This window comes from Rutidosis leptorrhynchoides, chromosome 1 (assembly GCF_046630445.1).
Source record: "Rutidosis leptorrhynchoides isolate AG116_Rl617_1_P2 chromosome 1, CSIRO_AGI_Rlap_v1, whole genome shotgun sequence".
In the NCBI taxonomy this organism is placed as follows: Eukaryota; Viridiplantae; Streptophyta; class Magnoliopsida; order Asterales; family Asteraceae; genus Rutidosis; species Rutidosis leptorrhynchoides.
Window position 1 is genome coordinate 167,877,667 of NC_092333.1, and position 25,749 is coordinate 167,903,415.

The following is a 25,749-nucleotide window of genomic DNA, read 5'->3' on the forward strand; positions in this document are numbered from 1 at the left end:
ACAAGTTTTATATTGTGTGGTGTAGTAATACGTAATGGTTCATGTTTATATTTAGAAATCTTTTTTATGCACTCCAATTATTATGTAATTACTTATTGTCACATATGAAATCATAAATAGAACACTTTAATTTCAAAAATCTAATGGTAAATTGTAATGGTAATATGTGTTTTAATATTATGAATCGTACTACAATATGTATGTTTTATAATGTATTCTGGCATCGTTTGTTAACTCATTTGACCATCTTTAGTAAACATTTGTTTATATATAGTTTCATCATACGTTAGTACATATGACCCGAAATGTACAGATTTCCATAGTGGCAAATAAAACATATGCACAAAATTCTACTTGACCATTTGCATAATGGGTCCAACATCAACTTTCATTTTAAGGTTAATAAGTTTTTAACCAACTCCTGCCTTGACTCTAACCATTCGGAACACGAATTTCAAAATAGTAAAATTTGAGACAAGTCGTGCAACGCACGGGCATTGCTTTCTAGTATGAAATATGATTGAGAATTTAAATTTTAGTGAACGAATTGTTTTAGTCCTTAATTATGTTGGATTGATTGATAATAAATTTTATATTAATTAATCTCCAATCACAAGAAGAAGGAGATAATATTATGGAAGACGTGGTTAATGTTGATGATGAAATTATTGAGGAATCCCGTAGAGTTGAAACTGAAAAAAAAAAATGATACATCAAAATCAAATTCATGGTAGTTAAATGTGGATTCAATCATGGATTACCTTGTTAACCAATGTGACGAGATAAGACGAAAATATATTAAACTCGGACCTAACTTCGTAAGTCGAAGTATGTTCAAAGTGCTAGTGGGTCAAATAGATGTAATCGAAGCTTTTAGGAAGAACGGTTTGGTAATTTTTGGTGGTTAAAGTATTCTGAGAAAACATATGATGCATATTGTTTTCCATGTTATCTGTTTAATAAGAAGCCTATTGGACTCGTTGGTTATGAAAAGTTTACCTAGTAAGGGTTTAGATTTTGGATAAAAAGTTAATTGTGGCAAAGATTTTCCTTACGTCAAAAAAACATTAAGATAAAACTCCGGCTTCAGCCCACAATTATTCTGTGAGATGTTATAAAGATTTAAATAGAAAAATTTTATTACTATATTTAATTAGTGCAAATTGCCACCCTTAACATTAAATTCTTACTCCGCATGTTTTTGTACAACCCGGCATCTATAAACTTTTTTCCAACCACACACTTGAGTAATAACTCCAAATTTTATTCTAATCATCCAACACAAATAATATATTAGGTATCACAAATTGTATCTTTTCATGTTTCTTTTCAAAAGCTAATCATTTATATTAAGCAGTTAAATTTATAAATTAGTCAGACAAAATTTTATCTAGATTCAGAGCTAAAATCCTGCCTTTCGGCTTAGTTTGAAATTATGTACTGTTCTCATCAAAATACCAACCACAAAAAAACATAATAAGTTTTTCCCTAATAATATTCTACCGGAGTACCAGGACAACCATCATCCACCACAACCTCCTGGTGGCTAAACGGTTGTGGAACAAACGGCGGTGTTGTACATCTCAAAAGCGCCCAGTTGACCCCTTGAAAAAACGGATGATGTTTGATAACGGACGCACCCATTGTGGACCCCATTCGCCGGTCTGGATCCTTAGCCAACAATTGAGATATTAAATCTCTAGCCAATGTTGGGATCACTGGCTCTTTAGGAAACTCAAGAGCCCGTGCCACAATATTGGCTAAAGTTATCTCGTTATCTGTCCCCTTAAAAGGCGTAACACCATAAAATAATTCGTACATAAATATTCCTAGGGTCCACCAATCAACAGCACTACCATGTCCCTCACCTGATACAATTTCTGGTGCTAGATACTCGTGGGTCCCAACGAACGACATTGACCTGACATCAACCGGCTCAGCTACAAACTCGGGCCCGTTGTGGTTTGTAGGCTTCTTCTTGCGTTTACGTTTTGGGTTGAAGCAAGAGACTGAAGGTACGATGCAACTGGGAAGAATGCATGACGATGAGGTGAATTTTGGTGGTTGTAACGGGCGGTGATCACTCGATGATAGTGAATTTTGTTGTTCGTGATTGGGGTAAACTTGGGCCGGGGTTGAAGTTGAGATGTCACATTTTAAAGAGAGGTCGAAATCGGTTAGCATAATGTGACCATCTGATCGGACCAATACGTTTTCTGGTTTAAGGTCACGATAAACGATTCCTAACATGTGAAGGTATTCGAGAGCCACAATCACTTCGGATGCATAAAACCTGTAAACGTGGGCTAAATGTTAGTACTATTGTTGATCCGTTATTGAAAAGACAATACAGTTTAATCTAAAACTTGAAAACATGCAAGAACATGGGCTACATTATCAAATGTTAAAAAGTACATGTGATAACATTTGATAGATGGTTGTTGAACAAATATTTGAAAGGTGATAGGACTTAAACTGATGATTGAAAAACAAGATCATGTTGAATATATTAGCATATGCTTATACATATAAAGTGTAGTTTTGGTAGGGGACAAAGTGATGGCAGTTAGTAGGATATGGTAATTGGGGCCCTTTGGGCTTTTGCCTTTTTACAAGAACAAGTTTTTCTCTTTGGGTTTTTCCCTTTTATCGTTACTAAAAAAACCCCAATTATTTCATGCACAAGATTGGCAACTATAAGTGTCACACGGTTTACCAAATATCATTACCTCCATACCAACATAATGTATTTTAACCATAAGTTTAAGGAGAAATTAATGATAACAAATATCGATTATCTCCAACAATGATCGGTTTGTCAATGATACTTTGATCATAACGATGTAACATTTAACACGGCTTTTTCCCGGACACGTTTGTAAGATCATTTTTAGCCCAACCACATATCCTACATGTATGCTGATGAGTCCCTTATTACTCTAAAACTTAGTAGTAGTAGAGAAAGTTCCCATATGTAGGTTTATATACACATATTTGTTTCTTTCAATTTTTTTATGTGAGATAGTCGTTAACCGACTAGCTCCAACAACACAAGTGGGGACTATATTGAACTAGCAACGAATGTTCAAAATTGATTTGTGTGTGGGTGCATTTATTTTCAACCATATATTAATTTATATTATATTTTTTTGGTGTTGATGGCATTTGACTTATTTAGTTTATTTAGGCGTTTCTTTTTGTTGTGTACTTTGTTTTTCCTTCTAGTGTTGTCGTTTAGTTTGGGAGGGAGGTTTCATTGTTTCTTTAGTTTCCCGTTTGTTTGCATCGGGAGGTTGCGTGTATTGTTATTTCGTTGGTTCGGCTAGGTTGGCTCGTTCACAGTTCTTTAATAGTTTATGTTTTTAAGTTGGGACATGTTGATTTCCTTTGTGTACGTTTGTTGGTAGGCCTACTTAGTCTTATTTTTTTATATAGTTTTGTTTTTCGAAAAAAAAAAAAACAAAATGAAAAATAAACGATTATTTGATTAGCTGTCACTGCCCACTGGTGAGCGACTTCCCTATCTCATTTAATTTGTATAATAAATAAATAAATAAATAAATAAATAATAATAACAATAAATAATAGTCGTAGTTTTGTGAAAATGGCATATCTAGTGGACATGGTAAGTTAAAGGACACATGTGGGGCATTAAGTAGAGGGGGTTTGAGATGTACGTGATGAAACTCACGTGGAATCTAACATTGGTAGCATCATGCATTGCTATTCACTCTCTGTGTCTTTTCTTATAACTAGATGGAGGTCCGGAGTAGCCCACTCCGTTGGACCAGATAATCGGGATGAAAAAGCGTTAAAAAAATCACTAAAAGACGAAATAGGTGATGTCGTGATGACATCACCCGGGTACTATTCATTGATGTTGACTAATATACTTATTGCAAATGTAAATGTAAATAATAAGACGAGGTGATGAGAATGAGAATGAGATATGAGATGATACACCATCATCCTACAAATGGGCCACTAATTCTCTACTACGGAGTAGTTAATACTGCTCAATCATTCTAGACTTTTTCCACACGGAGTATACAAAGAGAACGTGAAACGACATTGTATACTATAGTTTAATTTTTGAGAGACATAAATAAAACAGTATTTTCTATTTGAGTTTTCTTTTTATAAGAATGATATGAATTAGAATTGTATAGATTATTATTATTATTAGTAGTATTATCCTATTATTACTGTTTTACTTTGCTTGTTATATGAAGCTGAATTTTATTATGTTCTATACGATCATATTAATATCCACTAAAATCACATACTTTATGGTGTATACTTAAGAGTATATTTAAGAAAACAAGCTAGTGACGACAATCTAGAAAATCAATTCTTGAATAAAGATTAGATTTAATCAATTTTAATAAGTATATCATTAATTTACCATCATCAAAGTGACATTCAACCAGAATATTTTGGATTATAGATTCAAGTCAAAGGGTTGAACAAAATAGACTGGTGACAAGAGTACTGTACGTATTTTTGATAGGGTATTCGAGTTTTGAGTTAATTTAATTTTATGAAGGATAAAATAGTTTGCACAACGGTTCTAAACAATCACGGTGTTTACAAAATGGTCCAACTTTTGCAACCCTTTGTGCAATACCGCAGATGCATTTAATCTCTACTACTACTACTAATCTGTCCAGTCAGATATCAATAGCAGATCCAAACGGTAAATGTTAAAAAGGGCAGAGTAACAACAGAGGGTAATTGTCCTTTTCTATATTTTCTTACTCCAATAATTTTGTGTAACTAAATTGATGTTCAAATGCTAATAGAATTTATTTAGCCTAATCTCCTAAATTTAAGACTTTTAGGCTTGTGATTAGAAGCATAAAGTTCGTTTGATTTCAAAGTAGTTATTATGAGGAATACTTTGACTTTGATTACAAACAAAGATTACAAACAAAGATTTAAAAATAAAGGTGAAACCATTTGAATGTCTAGAGAGAACTACAACCATAAAAAATGGAAGTTGTTACACTAACATTTTGTGGCATGTTGGTTTATAATTTTTTTTTTCTTTAAAAATTTAACTATAAGACTATCATTAAGACCTTCTTTAGCAACGAGTGTTAGAGGCGTGCTTCACCCAAATTGGACCAACACGCCATTAGAGTGGTGGCGTGCTCACACAAGAAAATGTGGCGTGCGTGCTTCAAGCACGGGGATAAAATGTGGAGTGCTGATTTTTTATTGATCGAATTTCTTTTTCCTTTTAATTTTTATCCACTATCCACTATTTCAACTAACTTCCAATCATATTTTAACACATCACTCAACATGTCATTTTATACGTTACCAATTATTTACCAGTTTACTAGCACGCCAGTCAAGCACCTCATCCCTACCCATCGACTATCAACAACGAACACGCCTATTTTATATGCCATTGTTAAAGATGGTCTAACCGGACAGAACACCCATTGTTTGGGGACTTTTTTGTGATCTGGCAATTGGTAACACCCCTAATCGGGCGTTAGAGTGTGAGGCTTTCTGAGTGTTAATAATGCAAATAGTACACGAAGTAACACTTATTTTGAAATGGATAAAGTATTAATTATAATGTGATTATTGAATTGAAATGTACGAAATTTGAATTTTTTTACGGCGTGATTTGTAGAAAATTTTATTACTCCATATTTATTAATGTAACTAAAAATCTTTTGTATATGGTTTTTTAAAAGGGGCTGATTCGTACACCACCACAATTATTCGTACACCACTAAAACTGCTTTATATGATTATGCATGTTTAGTGGTGTACGAATAATTTTGGTGGTGTACGAATCATCACCCTTTTTAAAACCAGAGTATTTTGAATTTTAAACATGTAATAAATCCACGTCAAATTTAAACTGTGGACCCTACAAAGCACATGTAACACCACTGTGGCCAATGAATAACCGGAGCAAATATGATGTGACATGTTAAGATGCTAGCTAGGCAAGGTATCATTACGAATTAACAACATGAAATTGACATGCATCTTTTTCAGCTACTCCATCAAATAAAACTACTAGCGTACGCACCTTACTGCAGATTCCGGGTACCATTTGCATGGCTGCCGTTGCCGGAGAACATGAAGATCACCACCGGAACAAAACTCCGTCAACAAACACGACCATTTCGGCGACTCTAACGACGCGTATAACTTCGGTAAAAACGGATGATCCAACATTTCTAAAATCTCACGTTCTGTTTTCGACCGTCGTTCTTTATTCCGGCTGGCTATTTCTCTCCGATCCATCACTTTCACGGCGAACAGCGCGCCGGAGGAAGGCGGAGTAACAGAGCATTTCAGTTTCGCGAGGTAAACGGAGCCGATGTCTCCGGCGCCGAGCCGTTGGAGGAAGCGTATATCAGTAAGAGCTAGTGTTCCGCCGGAACGGCGAAAAGCGTCTCTGAGTGGATCGCCGAAAGTAGTTGTGGAGGTGGAGGAAGTGGTGGCGGTGGTCCAGGTGGTACCGGAATCGGAACTGGTGCTGCGGTTGATGTCGGTGGCAGTGGTGGTGGATGTTGAGTTGAAACTGATGCTGTGGAGGTCGTCGGTTAGGTCTTCTAGCCATGGTGGTTCCATTTAGTGAAATTGTACGGAAAATGTGTGTATGAGAAGCAGTGAAGGTGTTTGTGAGGTGGAAGTTGGGGTTTTGAAGGAGATGGAAGTGAAGAGGACTATTTAGTGGGCCTAAGAATGGGGCAGGTAGTACATTGTAATAACATAAAATCGATTTTTGAAATTAGCAATGTTATTCGTCGAATTTAGGTAATCCCGTACTTGAATCTGATTAAAAAATTCGTCTCAAACTAGACTCATACATGTCGGATCCTCATTTACTTTTGGTAACTATTGAATAAACGAATTTTCCTACGCGTATCTGGACCCAACAACAACAACAACAATACACAATCTCATATGAGTGGGGTATGGGGAGGTGGGATGTAGACAATCCTTCCTCTATCCTAGAATAAAGAGAAATCTCACCCCGAGTTAAACACTCACAAGAGCGAAGAAAGTCATCCCTCTCTCTATTCGACGGGTAGAGAGATTGCTTTCAAGGGGACCTCCGGCCAAAAAGATAGAGAAAAAAAAAAGAGTAGAATAAGCATGAAATAAATAGATAAAAAATAGTAATAATACAATAAAAAATAAAATAAACAGAGACGCCATGAAAATGGTAGAATCAAATTTTCATAGGTTTTACGTCGTGCCTGGAGTTCAATTTAAGCTCTAAGCGGCAGTCAAGTCGCCAATAGATCGACGCTTGCTAAAGTCTCGCTTAACAGATCCGTGTATGAAAAAAAAAAGTAACTATATATATATATATATATATATATATATATATATATATATATATATATATATATATATATATATATATATATATATAGTTACACGTACCTTACACAGCTGTGCGGGGCCTAAGGCAAATAGAGAAATGCTACAAAAAAAAAAAAAAAAAAAAAAAAAAAAAAAAAACATATATGACCACCAATCAACAACCAGAAACACACAAAAACAAACATATCAACAAAACAAAAACTACATACAAACATCCATACATCCGCATAAGTATACATACATACATACATACATACATACATACATACATCAGTACCTAAACAAAACATAAAACAAACATACATGAAACAAACATGCGTACATACATACAAACACACATACGCACTACCATACCTGTATCCCTAAACATACCTATATCCCTACCATACCTATATCCCTAAACATACAAAACATAGAAACATACATAACCATACATACATATACATCCAAACAAAAACATACTTACAAACAACCATAAACATACACCAAGCAAACAAATAAGCACACAAAAACAACCATAAACATACATACCCAAAAACATCCTAACCTAAACACGCGAGCAACCACACCTGAAACCCTAAACATGCAAGCATCTATACCTGAAACTCTAAACATGCGTAAAAACATACACAAACCTCCAAGCATACCCAAATCAAGATGGATCCTGGTTAAATGCAAAGCGCGAAAAAACACAAAACAAGAAGAAACATACGTACACAACATACATATCAAAAAAAAAAAAAAAAAAAAAAAAAATACAAACAGAAACACACAATCTCCCAAACCCGCATACCCACAAGCACCCCTACCCGCATACACACACACAAACATGACAAAGCCTACTCGTCTATTCTAATTCTCGCCCTCCACGCGTTCCTATCAGAAGTCATGTCCTCGGTCAGTAAAAGCTCCTTCAAGTCGAGCTTTATTCTATCCTCCCATCTACGCGTGGATCTACCCATTCTCCTTACAATTATTGGGTATGGTAGTGCGTATTTCTTCATTGATATTTATGTCACCATTTATAATAAATATAAATATAGATATTGATATATTATAATATAATATATGTATGTATAATATATGTATGTATTCAGGTCAGTTGAAAGGATCTTGGTAGTTTTAGGTATACATGCCGAGTATCAGATTTGTGATGAAAATCGTTCCTGGATTCGAACTCTCATAAAAATTTAAAACCATCCTCATACTGGATAAAGATCCATAAACTTAACTTGTACCCGGTCCAAAAATGTCGGGATTCGGTCGAGTACTGGTTGTCATCCCTATTGGAAATACAATTTTGATATAAATTTACTTGTTAATATAGTTATATTTGTCAAATGATTTCAAACTCTTAGAAAGCCGATTTAAAGGGGTGTGTAGGCTCATTTCATTGAACGCTTACAAAAATGAAATTATGAAAAATCATTAAAATACTTTTTTTAAAAGCAAGTAAAATCTTTTATTAATATAACGGTTATTTACATGTTGTGTCTATATCGAACTATACATGAGTTGGTAATCTACAATTATATAATGCAGCTATTTTTGAAATATGAGCTCTATATAACTCGAATTACAAGCTGGGAAGAGGTGAGGGAGTATTGTAAGTAACTAGGGGGTGAATAGTTACTTAGTAGTTTCTTAAAACTTTTTCGAAATTTTTAAGCTTCAAAACATAAGTTTTAAGTGTGGAAGTGTTTTTTTTTGTTAATGCAAGTATGTAAAGAATGTAAGTGCAAAAACGCAAGGATTTATAGTGGTTCGGAAGGATGTTAACTAATCATCTTTAATCCACTCTCCGATTCACTAATCGGGAGTTAGCTTCACTAAGCATTTCCCCAAACCCGGTGGAGATCCGTTCACCAAATGATCTTCAATAAGCCACACCAACACTACTCATAGATCACACTCGTCTTCACCTTGGACAAGCATCAATTTCCCAATGGAAATATGAACAACTTCCTAGTTCCCTTTAAGGAAGAAGGATCACTAGATAAGATGATGTTCTTATCATAAGAGCAATTCTACTAACTCAATCTCTCCTAGTTCTTCAATAGGTCACACCAACCTTACTTAGATCAAACTTGTCTTTACCTTGAACAAGTATTAATTCCCAATGGAATTGATCAACTTCCTATATCCATTTAAGGAAGTTGAATCACTAAGTAAGATAGTGTTTCCTATCACAAGAACTATTTAACTTCCTTAACCCCCTAAGAAAGTATCTCACAAAGTAAACTTAAAGATACAAATGATAAGCATAAAGTTTACAATGTAATTCTACTTAGTGTAAGTAGAATCTCTCTTTCTCTCTTATAATCTCTCCATAAATATGTGCTTGAAGCTTGAGAGATCAGTTGATATGACTTTGAAAGAATGTTCCAATAGGTGGTCTTCAAGTTTGGCTAAGTAGTGTATTTATAGTCCAAGAAAAAACTTGACTGACACAGCTGCAGTCTGGACCGCGGTCGACCGTGACCTAGACCGCGTAACCTCTGGACAACTTTTCAATATATCCATTGGAGCTCCTTTTTCTTTGAATTATTGGCTTCTTTACCCAATATAGAGCCTTCAAAAGATGCTTAATACACCTGGAAGTCCTTGACCTTCATCTTATACTTTGGATGCATTCATTGAAGTGGACATGAGCTTGAAAATGAGGAAAGCGTCTTCTCTTGAGACTTTTGTCATTGATTCCAAAAAGAGGTAAATGCAGATTTTTGTCCCTTGACAAACCACTAGCATCCAAACTTCACTACCCAAATCTTTAAACCCTTATCTTCATTTTTGATGGAAGTATCTTGCTTCATTAGTGCTTGTTACAAGTTAATTGGATTTGTTTGTGTTGGTTAGTGATCCAATATTTAATATTTAAATGTTAACCACTTTATTTTGATGATGACATCAAGTCTTGTGTGCTTAAACAACGTATAGAACAACACAAGTTCGCAAGCCTACACTATCTCTAGAAAAAGACCAATTCACAATAATAAAATTGGCAAAAATAAAACATGGCTGATTCACGGTCGACCGTAGGCCTGACCGTGGATGCCCTGTACAAACATTTTCAAACAATTTTTGAAAATATGATCCACGGCCGACCTCACGGCTGACCGTGGCTGTTACCAAATCCATTCACTTTGAGTTAGAGCACTTCGAGGTATCTATAATTTACAAAACCTTTCTAAATATACTTAGAATAGTTGAACCAAAAGATGTTAATCTTGATTAATCACACCTAGTGACACCTTAATGACAATTTAACTTGAAATAAGATTAAACACACAAGTGTTATATCTTTTTATCCTATTACATAATGTCATTTAAATATACTAATAATGGTCATTAAAGTCCCAATTAAAGAGGTGATCTTCCATTAGTTTTAAGTACCATTGTATGTATGTAAATGTAATTAGTTCAAGCTAGTCAAGGTTGTAACAAGGATCATTAAGTTTCAACTAGATTCAAACTAGTTCAATTAAGATGTAACAAGGTTCTAAAGAGTTAGATACTTCCTTCAAAGAAAATACAAATGGTTAAAGTCATGGGTTATGAAGTTTGGATGGTTTCTAATTGTTATGGAGCAAAATTTAGCATTTACCTCTTTTGAAACCAATGACAAAAGTCTCAAGAGAAGATGCTTTCCTTATTTGAAAGCAACAATAAAGCTTGATACTTCCATCTATGTGTTGACAAATTATTGAAGATTTGGGATATGAAGTTTGAAGTATTATGGTTTGTCACAAGATTAGATGTTGACACATGCATATAAGTCTTACAAGAAGAATTTGGAAGGTTGCTATTTGTCAAGTAACACATGCATACTTACCTCTTTTGGATAAACAAGATTATGACAATGGTAAACTAAGAAAAAGATGATATCCTTATTTGATGAATGCTTCCAAGACTATTGTAAGTATCTTGGAACTTTTGACTAGATGCTTCAACGGTTTTATGTGCCAATACCTTGCATCTCTATTTCCTATATAAACAAGGTTTGAAGACATATGGAGATTACCTCTTTCTAACATACTTTTAAAGTCACATCAACTAATCTCCCAAGCCTCAAGCATAAATCTATGTAGAAATTATAAGAGAGAAAGAGAGATTCTACTTACACTAAGTAGAATTGTAATGTAAACTTTATGCTTAATATTTGTATCTTTAAGTTTACATTATGAGATACTTCCTTGGGGGTTAAGGAAGTTAAATGGTTCTTGCGATAGGAAACATCTATCTTACTTAATGATTCAACTTCCTTAAAGGGATCTAGGAAGTTGATTAATTTTATTGAGAATTAATACTTGTCCAATGTAAAGACAAGTTTGATCTAAGTAAGGTTGGTGTGACCCATTAAAGAACTATGTGTGATTGTAAGCTTAGCTATAAGTTTACTTGTGAACTATCTTCCTAAAGGGATCTAGAAGGTAGTTTTGATTTCACTAGGTTAGAGCATTAAGATCTTGTGGTAAGTGCTGTTGGTGATTGTGAATTCTTCAAAGGGATGTAAGGGTTCATAAGTTGCGGCTTATCAAATAGCCAGTGTTGTATTCGGACACTCCACCGGGTTTGGGGTATCATAGTGAAGAAAAGTCTCAATTCGTAGAATTGGGAGTGGATTAAGGAGGATTAGTTAACATCCTCCCGAACAACTATAAATCCTTGTGTTTGTGCATTTACATTCTTTACATACTCACAATAACAAACACAAGCGCTTTCACACTTAAAACTTATTTTTAATTGTTAAAGATTTTGAAAAAGTTGTAAGAAATCATTAAGGAACTATTCACCCCCCTCTAGTTCCTTACAGTTTGAATATAGTTGAGAATACTTTGACCAGTTGCATTAATCATAAAGAGACAAACCATTACATTCCAAACCTCATATCCCATGCCACAACGCTCCAATTTTAATTTCCTAACTCTTCTCTATTTTGTCAACTTATGAGTGAAAGTATCTATCTTCATTGGTGGCTTGCAACATGCCAAATATGACCATTTTACACACTAGTGAAGACTTCTTGAAAGTTACACTAATCTTCCAAGTTAATTATACTTAACCATGTAAAGTATAGTTTCAAGGGTTAAGAGGAGAGCATCTCTTTAGGTGGGAAGACCATCATAATTATGTCTAGATAAAATTTAGGATTAAAATGATATCTTGTAACACTTATGTATTTAAATTTAATCCAAGGCTAAAGTGTCATTAAGTTGTCATTAAGTGTGATTAACCAATATTAGTGCTTTAGTGATAAAAACTCTTTTTGATATGAAGGAGGCAACTATTCTAAGCATGTTTAAATAAGTTTCATAAATTATAGATGCCTCGAAGTAGTCAAACATTTTTTCGGTCAAAAATCCGGACAGGAGAAACTGCGGTCGACCCACGGCTGACCGTGGAGTCGACCGTGTACCTTGTTTCGAAGAATCAAGGTACAGGGTATCCACGGTCTAACCTGCGGTCGACCGTGGACTCAGTCGTGCTTCCTCCAGTCTTTTTCAAATGAATCTTTTGACTTAACGGTTTTGTGTATTGGTCGTGTGCTAGAGATTGTGTAGGCTTGTGAACTTGTGTTGTTCTATACGTTTATTTAAGCACACAAGACTTGGTGTCATCATCAAAACAAAGTGGTTAACATTTGAATATTAATATTGGATCACTAACCAACAAGGGAGTAGTGCCGATTGAGAGGCGACAAAACTAACTCAAGACTACCCATTTAATCACAAGTTCAGTATTGCCAAAGATAGTCATTCAGAGTAAGTACGCACAACTTAGAGGACAATTAGGATTCTAATTTTGGATGGTTGTTGATGTAGGTGATTTATCCGGTCTAGCCAATCTCTGTTCTTTGTAGCGATGAGCAAGCATACGATGAAGGGTTTATTAACCATTGCCATTCGAGTGATGATTTTTTTGCAATGTTTGGTTATCCAACTGAAAGTTTGAGTTTGTATTTCTGTTAGGATAGCGGCTGAGATCCATTCTTAGTTGCTAAATACCTTGAGATTTCGATGTTTCCATATTATGTAGTTACATGTCCATTTAGTAGCTTGTCAAATGAGAGATCCTATTGCGTTGTTTGTGAATGGTTGTGTGGATGAGAGGGCTTATTCCTCAGTAGTGATGGTGAGTTGTTGTAAATTCCACCATTTTAGTAGAAGTGATTATGGTTGACCATATTGTGTGTGTTTATTTTAGCATTATACCTTGTGATTATATGTTATGTGTGTTATTATCTTTGCATGTGTTGTATGTGTAAGTCTTTGCAAGTATGGTGATTTATGTATGCATATATATAATTATTGCATTCACTAAACATTATGCTTTCCCTCGTTTTTGTTCACTTTTTATAGATTCAGGCGCGGACAAGGGAAATGATAAACTTGGAGATTAGATGATTTTGATAAATTGAGTTCTAGAAGATGCTTTTGGTTAATTGCTTAGGTTTGGGTAGTGTATCCAACACCATGCCCGAACCCCTATTTTGTATTAAAATTCATTTGGGTTGAAATTGTCACCTTATCTTTGTAATTGGTTGTTAATGTCCCAAATGGTTAGATAGATTCATTTTGATGTTTAAACTTGATAATCCATGTTTTTGTTGTGTACAAACAGTTTCAAAGTGTTAAACAATTATTTGAACAATTTTTGGTGAAAATGTTGAAGTGCAGAATTGAATTTAACTTCAATTTCGGAAACCAGCTTTATGGCGCGCCGCGCAGATGGTTCTAAGTTGATGATAGTAGTTGAATTTATTCTGTAGTTTGTCTTTAGTTAAAGTGCGCGACGTGCAAAATTAGGGGCGCCGCACGGTATAACGTGGTCTGATGTCAGTCACCAAATTTTAAAAAGAAGTGCGTTGTTTTTAGTAAATAGGTTTGAGTCGTTTCATATGCTCCTTCCCTCTTACGCAACTTCCACAAGATGGAGCCAATTCCTACCAATTATGTTGAATATCTTTTTATGGCGTTTACTTCATGACCGTCTTCCCACTCGGCGCTATCAACACTATCGTTTATCGATAGGTAGTGTAGGGCTCGACTCGCGGGATTATATTTTTCTCAATAGCAACACAGTGTCTTCAATTTGGAATCGTATTCGTTTATGGCATGGAACTCATGTGCTTGAATTTGATACGCTAGAAGACATATTCGAATGGCTATATGATTTTAAAGCCTTTTTTTCCCTAAAAAACAAAGGCTCTCCTGCATGATTTCGCTAACTCTTTGGTGGATTTACAATCTAGAAACGATATTCTTTTTGGTGCTAACAATATCAATATATTTTAAGGTGTATGATCTCATTCGTTTGTCGGCTTTCTCATGGTTATACGCAAGAAGTAAATTAGCTAGGAATTATAACTTTGGGATATGTAACCCTTTATAATCTTTTTCTCTTTTTTGTATAATTTTTTCTAGTTTCTTGCTTGTTGTTTCTGATGAAGTTTCCGTTACCAAAAAACGCAAACCGTATTCTTCATACACCTTCAAAAACAACGTCCCCTAATAACAAAAGTTCAAAACTAATCGAAAAAAGCAAAACTCTAAATGACCGATCTACAACAAACAACAACCAGAACTTGAACAAGAAATCGCTCAATCTAGCCTAAAAGTGACAAAATCACCAGTACGACCTGCAAAGTGCAAACACCACGGGGAAGAAACACATTAGATTCCATTTCTCTATTGTATGAATCAAATTACTATCATTTTCACATTCGCACACCACTTTTATTCTATTATTTCAATTTCAATTTTGCCACAACTGTATTCTCGTGTCGCGTACGTTGCTGTTGTATTTGAAAATGGAAATTAGACAAATGGGATTTGTTTGTAGTGAAAATTTATTGAATGCAAAGCTAAAAAAAGTACAAGTTGAACTGCATGGTTTATCTCCGTTTTGACGAAAAGAAATAAATGAAGATTAGAAAAGGCGTGATGATGGGTCATCAACTTATCATCTACTACCATATGCATAAAATAAGGTACAAGTACGTTCTCTGCACGTCATGGCCCACAGATATTTTATTCCGTATTTGTTTTTCCAATCATGGTGTTTGGTTAAATTATTATTACATGCATTTACGTAATTTCTTTAGCAATATACCAATTTGCAGAAGCACACAACTTTTTTATTTTTTTTATTTTTTTATTTTATTTTATTTAAAAGCTGATGGATTATTATTTCAAAAGAAAAGAGGCTAGAAGCCCATCACAAACTCTCCAAGCTCACAAGCAGTGCGCTAAAAAACACCAACATTATTCATGTAGTTTCCTTACATAAATATTTCACTTGTACATATTGTGCCATCTTGGCACTGTTGTGATGTATGATTGTTGAGAACTTGGTAGTTTTACTTTCTTGAGCGCTACCTCCTATTTTTAATAAAATGTTTTGTTTGCCCTTCAAAAAAAAAAAACACGAACTATTAAAAAATTTAGACACGTATGTACCACTCTTTTTTCATAAAGAAAATTTTTAATGACAACCCTAAAGGTTGTCATTAACTTTTTCCAATTATGAATCTCCAAAAACAAAAAAAAGGCCGATATCTATCCTTGATTATTACACGCCATCACCTTCGGATTTGCATTCCATGAGTTGATATCAATAGCAAAAATTGAACTCATGTAAGAGATCCATAGATGCGATAACATTTTGACATTGGCGAGCACATCTTCGTTAAGAATTGACTGCCGTTTATCAAAAGAGCTACGTAACACCTTATTCCTCCACTTCCATATTGACCACATAAGTGTTGGAGTAATCGATTTATTTAATGTTAGTGTTTGAATACTTATGTTATGTATTTAGTATTAGCTATAGATTAGATGCACGTTAGTATAGCTTGAGTTAGTATTTGGCTTACATGTTAGTTATTATTTAGTTATTATGATTAAGTATTTGTTACTCTGTTGACCGAGTTGTAAGGTGAGTGGTATACGAATTCTAAGGTGAAGAAAATGGGTTAGTGGGTAGTTATATTTTCTAGGGAGTCTGTGTGTATTACGGAGTACTAGACTATATATATTTGTGTACTTGTTTGTAAGATCGCATAGCCCAAACACAATGTCCTGCAATATAAGCCCAATAGTCCATCCTTTTCTAAAACCAATTGGTATTAGAGGGACTTCCCCTTAGACTTATATACATACATTTGTTTTTGTCTCCCTCCTATGTGGGATATGTTTGCACCCCAACAATCCTCCCCTCAAACCGAGACCATATCACCGAGCCTCCCCTTCAACGATACTCCTGCCATCTTATATCACCGGTCTCTTTTCTTTCACTTTTCTTTCACTACCGGGACACGCCTCTTATACCGCCGATCTCTTTCTTTCACTTTTCTTTCACCATCGGGACACGCCGCACTTCCACGCCTTGGGAAGGAAGACTTTCGATATAAGGCACCACGGCTCCATTATCGTTGGCAAACTGAGGGGTGTGCCATGTCGCACCGTGCGCTTAGGGGTGCGCCACCACTGCGTCGTTCACCACATCGGGCTATAGCCTAGCTCTGATACCATTTGTAAAATCGCATAGCCCAAACACAATGTCCTGCAATATAAGCCCAAGAGTCCATCCTTTTCTAAACCAATTGGTATTAGAGGGACTTCCCCTTAGACTTATATACATACATTTGTTTTTGTCTCCCTCCTATGTGGGATATGTTTGCACCCCAACATTCTTATGAATCAAATGTGACAGAGTTTTACTCTTTTTTCCTCTGCCATCCGTATTACTCATTTGTTTCTTGAAGTCATTTTAATCCATATCTATATTTGAGTGTACGTAAGGGTCTGTGATCCTACAAAAAGAATATAATGCGTTGCTAACCATGCCCGATTAACCATCTTAGAACCGTGGCAATAGTTTGCCTCAAAGAGAGTGTTTTCTACACCAACTGGAGGCTGATTACTGATATATTACGAATGATCAAACCAAAATCGTTTAGTATGAATAGATTTCGGGTTTGAGTGCTTGATTTGGGAAAAAGAGTAGGTTGATTGTTTTAACTCTAATAATTGTGCAAACTTCGATTTGAAATCTGGATTCCAAGGGCGCAAAACAATCGATTGAATTAGCCTTATTCGATCGGAATCGAATAAGCTAATATCTAAGAGTGAGGATTAATTCCGACGATGATCGGAGCACCGGCCGGAATTGGTTTAACGACTGGAGTGATGTTACCGCAATTGATTTGGGCAGAGTAACATTAATGCATCCAGTGTTCTCCGAATGAAAGATCTTGTTTATGTATTTATAGATGTTTAGGAGGGAATGGTGACGTGGCACATGTCCCTTTCATGGTTGTAACAAACTTGGTCAATCCCGAGGGGTGACGCGGCACCTGTCCTTTTCGTGGGGAATAACAGATCCTAACGAACTTCCTTAGATTTTCGGGCTGACGTGGCATGCAACTTGATTGCATGCTCGTTCCGTTATCAGGTGATCATTCCGGAACAGAGCGTCTTTTCCAGGATAGTGCACTTTCTCCGGGATAGAGCACTTTCTCCTGGACAACGTGCTTGTCCCGGGAGAATATCTTCGTGTCGGGTTGGAATGTCGTGATGGTACTGACGGCAGGTTGATTCCGGCTGAGGCATCACAGTGCTCTCAGTCTAGCCGGGTGGGTCTCGCCGAACACTTGTTCCAAGTGTTTCTTCTCGGTTATGATTATGATGACTGGCTTCGCAACGCTTGATTATGATTGTCATGACCGGCTGTATGGTGTCGGTTGTGCGTATGCCGTCCGGGTTCTCGGTCTTGCCATTTTCCCGGCGTGGTAAAATTACCGGGATGATGTCATACGGATGTTCAAGAAAAGAAGTACGCATTTCGGGACGCGTAGTACCGGGTAGGATTTTTGCCGAGACGCTTGCCTGTTTTTGAGACGGATCATTATGCGTATCATTAAGTCCCCCCAGTTTGGTGAGGTCAGCTGGGACAGTTGCGTTGCCAAACTTAAATTATTATGACCCACTCACGTGATTTGACGTGCAATAAATGTGCGTTGCATGCCTTCTTAATCATAGTACTTCTCGTGTTCCAACGCACCTTTTGAATTTTATGGGTCCCACGCATGACTTTTTCCTATATAAAGGAGCGTTTTTCTTCATTTGATTCTTCCTACCCTCGATAATATTTGCTTTACAGAGAAACGATTTTCGTATCTTCTTTGATTTGTATCTTACTACTTTCATCTTTTTGCAGTATGGCCCCCAGATCTAATATTCTTCATGATGTGTTACGTGCGCCCAGCAGTGTTGATGAGGCGTATCTTGATAGGGTTTATTATATATGCCCTCAGTTGCGAGGTTTGGGGTTAGTCATTCCAGCATCACAGCAGCGCACCTGTGGGCCCCACAATTACTGTGCCATCTATTTGAGACCTTTTGAGGTTTCAAATCTGAGATACCCATTCACCTGCTTTTTCATGAAGGTGTTAAATTTCTATAGCCTTAGCGTTGCTCGCTTACATCCGAATGGGGTTCTTGCGATCGTATTATTCGAGATGTATTTCAATGGTTTAGGCATGGGCCTAAGATTGAATATTTTCAGGAGCATTTTTCGGCTGTCATCCTATCGCAAAGGGTGGTACACATTTACTGATGAAATTGATTTCCTTGGGGAAGCACCAACGATTGCAGATAACTGGGTGCAATCATTTGTTTTTGCCAAGTGTTCCGACTTTCCGTTGAGGGACGCGCAATCCTATATGTTTAGGTCAGTGACTGTTCAGCCGTCGAGGCAGCTTTCCGAGCTAGGCGAATCGATGGTTGACCAATTGAGGGGCCTGAGGATTCCTCAACGGTCTTAGCGATTCGCCAACAATTATATGTAAATAGATACATATATATATACTATAACTTAAAAACATAACAAAGTGTTAGGTAAATGATACTGTGCGTTAAACTTATTGGTTTGATTATCTGATTGATATATTTAACTATGAAGTTAAAAGATTATGCCAAACGATTGAATTATAAGATATTTATTGAGTCCCTTAAGGATTATAATATTATTACGGGTCTCTGTTGTGAGGTCCACGTTGATTTGGGAAATCATTCATTTTTAACGGTATTCAGAAAATGGTAAAGTATTAGATAATGAAAGTTAGATAAAAGTTAATGGAGAACTAAACTGCATGATACTCAATTGATTTTGTTTCAAACGTGCGAAAACGTTTTTCGATATAATAGAATTTGTTAATTAAGTGTGTTTGTTTAAATAACGTAATTTGGACACATACAATAATAAGGAATATTAACTGTTAGAATTAGTTATATGAATAACGTGCGATGTGTATTTTAAAACGTGTTTATATTGAAAATATATATTTAATAATATGATAAAATGTAATATTAATTTGGTTATAAAAAGTATGATAATACTATTATATTAGTAGATAACAAGGCGATGATTTATAGAAGTAAATGACCAAAACACTCAAATGTATAAGTTATATCTCGAGTGGTATAGTTTATGGATAATTTAAGACTATATTTTGACAAAGGTACAATTCGCGAAACGAAAAGTGTTAGTTTTCTAAGCGTACGAAAATGCGTTCGAGAAACCGAAAGCGGGACATAAGTCGAACGTAAACGTACAAGACATCGGAACCAAGATTACAAGTTAACTAGGCACGAGAATATAATATAATATATAATTAATTAATTTAAATTATATATATTATATTAATTTAATATTATGTCGACGAGGAAAATAACAAAAATCATGTGAGCTGGAAAAGGACCCCATGCGATCGCATGGGAATCCCTCTACCAAGCCATGCGATCGCATGGCACATGGATTCAGCAAAAGTCTATAAAACGCGTCCAGTTTGGTTCAATTTACACACACATATACGATATATCTCCCTCTCTCTGATATTTATATTTATATTATTATTATTATTATTATTATTATTATTATAATTAAGATTAATATTATTATTAATCTTATAGTTAGGGGTAATATTATTATTAGTAGTATTATACATAAAATATTACGACGGGAGTATGCTCGAACGATTTCAAAACAAGCTTTTTGAGCGGGATAGAGCTAAGGAAGCTATGGGTTATAGCTATGGAGGTTATGGGTAATGTTCATGTGTTTTGTTCGCAATTCAAACTAGTATTTATCATCTCTGTTACGTCTACGTACTTTCCTGCAATATTGAATCACAATATTGATACGTGAGCATTCATATCTTATCTTTTATATATTAATTGTGTATCCATGTCTAGTGCTCGAGTATATATATTTATGCATGCTTGTATGTTAAATTTCGTCGTTAAACAGTTTATGATGAATCACGAATTAAATACATATATTACTGATAAGAGGTATATGATATGCATGTTTTTGGAAAGCTGACAAAAAATCAATAACTTTTCATTTAGAAATCGCGTAATTTCGATGAACGAATTAAAAGATATGATCAACTGAATTATGATTGACAGTAATTGAAAATTGCTTTTGAATTTGTAATTAATAATTAAACAACATGTTTATGAGATTGATAAAGTGGATTTTGAATACTACTAGCAGAGTAAATGAATCCTTATATAAGGCACATCTCGATTTGTTGAACAATTGTAAAAATTGATTGTTTTATCATATTTTAAAGCCTTATAAAAAACTAGAGTTTATTTTTACCAGAATTGAGAAACTATGTGAAATGTTAAAATGTTTCGATTGCCATGATCATTCAACTATAGTATTAAGTCAAATTGACTTTTTGAAATGACTTTTGATAAACCTTTGTATGTCGATCTCGAGCATTAGGATTGTGATACACTATGACCAGACCTAGCTTGTTAGACATTTATTGACCAACATATGTTCTCTAGGTTGAGATCTACGGTTATTTGGTATTCCGAGTTTCAGTCACATTTCGGTGAACGACTTTATGTGCTGCTAAGGTGAGTTTCATTTGCTCCCTTTTTAATTGCTTTTGCAATCTATATTTTTGGGCTGAGAATACATGCACTTTATTTTAAACGCAATGGATACAAGTACATACTAAATTCTACACCGAGTTTGAACTGAAAATCCCTTAGCTTTGGTAACTAGTAACTGCCAGTTATAAGAACTCGTGGGCGCAAATAGTGGTATATGGATCCATAGGGCTTGACATCCCCGTCTGTTCCAGGTATAGAAACCCTAGCCTGAACTATAAAACAGACGTATGCTATTTGAGTTTAGTACACGTTGGTTTGTCTGTATTGTACATGTTGGTTGCATGTATGTTAAAACAGGGGTACTTATTATATAGACATTAAAGTTTAGTTACCAGGGTGATCAATCTTGTAAAATATTTTGATAAACGTTTTGTGATGACCCAGAAAATTTTGACTTATTTTGAACCAAATTCTCGATATGATTTAATGTTTCCGACACGATAAGCAAAGTCTGTAAAACTGAATCTCAAAATTTTTGAACTATTCAATTACCCATCGACTGTTCTCGACGATTCGCGAACAATTATATGTAAAAAGATACATATATACACTATAACTTGAAAGCGTAACAAAGTATTAATTGTGACGACCCGGAAATTTCTGACCAAATTTAAACTTAATTCGTATTTGATTTCGGCACGATAAGCAAATTCTAATGGTGAGTCTCGAAAACTTTGAAACTATGTTCGAGTATTCAATTACCCTACGACCATTCCTGACGATTCACGAACAATTGTTTGTAAATAAATATGTATATGTAAATGTATGTATATGTATATTAATTTAAAAAAATTATAAAATATAATTTAAACATTAAAAATTAAATAAGTAAAATAAGAATCAAAATAATTGAGAATAATTTAAAATGAATTTATATATACGATTTCTATGTGCAATCAATATAGGTTATAAATAATAAACAATCAATAAAAGTTATTATAATATATGATTAATAAATACTACACAGTTAATAATATACTATTAACAAGTTAAAATATAGATGTTATAGTAATAGTAATATTATTATCACTTTCATTATTACTATTACTAACATTAATGATTAATATCAGTATTAGTTACATAATTAAAGATAATATATAAATATGAAATTTAATACATGTAAATTGTTATCTTTACCAATAGTATCTTTATCACTATTTTTATTACTAGTAACAGAATAAATATTTAATATAAATAACAGTGTTATTATTATTAAACATAAATAGAAAATTTGATACAATTGATTTGTTAATTATTATTATTAATATTAATATTTTTATAATTATTAATAACATTATTATAAGTAATAGTAAAAATTATAATTAGCATTATGACTATTATCTTTACAATTATCATTTTCATTTATAATCCTTATTATCAATATTTTTATTACTTTTAACATCATTCTTATTATTATTAGTATTATTTTGATACTATTATTAGTAATATTATTATTACCTCTAGTATTATTATGTGTATTAATATTACTAATTATTCTTATCAATTATTATTTTTATTACTAATATTATTATTATATAGTTATTATTATTAATAAATATTCAGTATTATCATTAATACATTTAATAATTATTAATATTAAAATAAATTAAGAAATCAGATCCAAATTATAGGAATCAGTCTTTATCTGCTTTAGGCACTTTTGTTTTTTTGTTTTTGTTTTTTTCCTCCTGCGTGATTTCCTGTCTGCTCGTGATATCTTTGTCGACTGAATTTTTTTGCTACAAAACAATTGGGTATTCAACCAACTTTGCATTCTCATAACACTTATCAATAATCAATTATCAATCAAAAAAAAAAAAAACTGTTATTGTTCGTCCCTCTGTTCATACACTTTTTCATCATACTTCAATTACGAACGAATTTTCAAAAAGTAATAATGCCATTTTGTTAAGAATTATGTAAGTAAACTATCTGCAAAAGATTATCTTCCAGTTCATCGTATTTAATCTTAATTTTGAAGTCAAAGTTTCATTTCAAAAAGTAAAACAAATCGTTCATAGCCAAATTCGTAATTTTTTTGATATATCCAGTTAAATTGAGGATTGATAACGTTTATAGGTATGATTTGGGAACTTTTTCATGAATAAATCATTAGCTAAAACATTTTCAAAGTTAAAAATCAAAATCAATTTTTTTTTTAAACTGCACAGCGACGGTAACAGCTTCTGCATATTATATTTTTTTTTGCTTTTAATTAACTTATGAATCATTATAGTTTGATGTTAATCCATTTGCAAGTCCATTAAATACGATTTAGTAGTCGCTGCTAGTATTTGGTGGAACTGTATGTCGATTTAAGGTTGTGGAAGATGAAGAAGAAATAAGAACATGGTTATACGGTTTATATTTATTTAAATGAGTATTAATTCAGAAAATTTGGAATGGTGTAATGGTTAAGGGGTGTTGCGGGTGAGCGGGTGATCGCGGGTTCGAGTCCCTGCAAGGACTGCCTTTTAAAAAAAAAAAAACCGTAAGAGGTTGTTTATCTTCATTATTATTATTATTATTATTACTATTATTATTATGATTATTATTGTTATGTTTATTATTAATAATTATTTTTATTACAAGTATTATTATTATTGTTATTAGTGTTATTACTATATGGTTATTGATATTGTTATTATTATTATTATTATTATTATAAGTATTATAATAATCATTATTAGTAACATAATAAGTGTTATAACAATTATCATTATTATTACTATAAGTATTATTAATGTTGTTATCATTATTAAATTATCATTTTAGTACTACTATTATTATTATGATTATGATTATGATTAGGATTATTATTATTGTTAATATAAAAACAATACAAGTTAGTATTATTTTCACTAATATTAGTATTAATACCATTTTTGTAATTATCAGCTTTATTATTATTATTATTATTATTATTATTATTATTAACATATGTATCAATTCTAACAATATCGTTATTAGTATTATCAATATTAAGAAAGTTATTATTAATAGCAAATCATTATTACCAAAACTATCATTTTTGTTACAAATAAATATTTTGTACTAAGATATACATAATACATATATTATAATTATATAAATAGTTTATATACCTACATATCAAACATAATAACCTTTGTATATAAATACTTATATATAACAAACTAAGGATATTTTTATATAATACTAACCATATATATATATATATATATATATATATATATATATATATATATATATATATATATATATATATATATATATATATATATATATATATATAGGTATATTAATATAATAAAATATATAGATATTAATAATTTTGAATATGTACACAAACTAAATAAGTATAATATATAATTTAAGATATAATATATAAACTTGTTCGATTACGATTATACATTTTAATATATATACAAATAATATAGGTTCGTGAATTCGAGGCCAACCCTGCATTGTTCAATATAGTCATATGTATTTTTACTACAAAATACATTAGGTGAGTTTGATTACTTCCTTTTTAAATGCTTTTGCAATATATATATTTAGGACTGAGAATACATGCGCTTTTATAAATGTTTTACGAAATAGACACAAGTAATCGAAACTACATTATATGGTTGAATGATCGAATCCGAATATGCCCCTTTTAGCTTGGTATCCTAAGAATTAGGGAACATCAGTAATTTTGAGAATTAGTGCACGCCTAATTGACGCGAATCCTAAAGATAGATCTATGGGCCCGACGAACCCCATCCAAAGTACCGGATGCTTTAGTACTTCGATGTTGTTTTATATCATGTCCGAAGGATTTCCCGGAATGATAGGGGATATTCTTATATGCATCTTGTTAATGTCGGTTACCAGGTGTTCAATCCATATGAATGATATTTTTGTCTCTATGCATGGGACGCATATTTATGAGAAATGAAAATCTTGTGGTCTATTAAAATGATGGGAATGATTATTTATGTTAAACTAATGAACTCACCAACCTTTTGGTTGACACTTTAAAGCATGTTTATTCTCAGGTATGAAAGAAGTCGTCCGCTGTGCAATTGCTCATTTTAAAGACATTACTTGGAGTTATTCATGACATATTTCAAAAGACGTTGCATTCGAGTCGTTGAGTTCATCAAGATTATTATTAAGTCAAATATAGTTTGATATATTATAAAATGGGATGCATGCCGTCAACTTTCGATGTAATGAAAGAATGTCTTTTCAAAAACAAATGCAATGTTTGTAAAATATATCATATAGAGGTCAAGTACCTAGCAATGTAATCAACTGTTGTGAATCGTTTATAATCGATATGGACTTCGTCCGGATGGATTAGGACAGGTTATCACATTAATTGTATGATACCGTGCATAAAACTTATTGGTTTAAATATCTATTTGAATATATATGATAAGTT

The 25,749-nt window shown here is 33.4% G+C and overlaps 1 protein-coding gene across 1 annotated transcript; it reads right to left on the minus strand.

Moving 5' to 3' along the window:
* Nucleotides 1-1,434: 1,434 nt before the first annotated feature.
* On the minus strand, nt 1,435-6,603 carry LOC139866891 (protein kinase G11A-like). Its single transcript, XM_071855189.1, has 2 exons — nt 6,056-6,603; nt 1,435-2,293 (listed from the first exon to the last, which is right to left on the minus strand). The coding sequence occupies exons 1-2, from the start codon at nt 6,601-6,603 to the stop codon at nt 1,489-1,491; spliced, it is 1,353 nt and encodes a 450-aa protein (XP_071711290.1). The 3' UTR covers nt 1,435-1,488.
* Nucleotides 6,604-25,749: the final 19,146 nt, after the last annotated feature.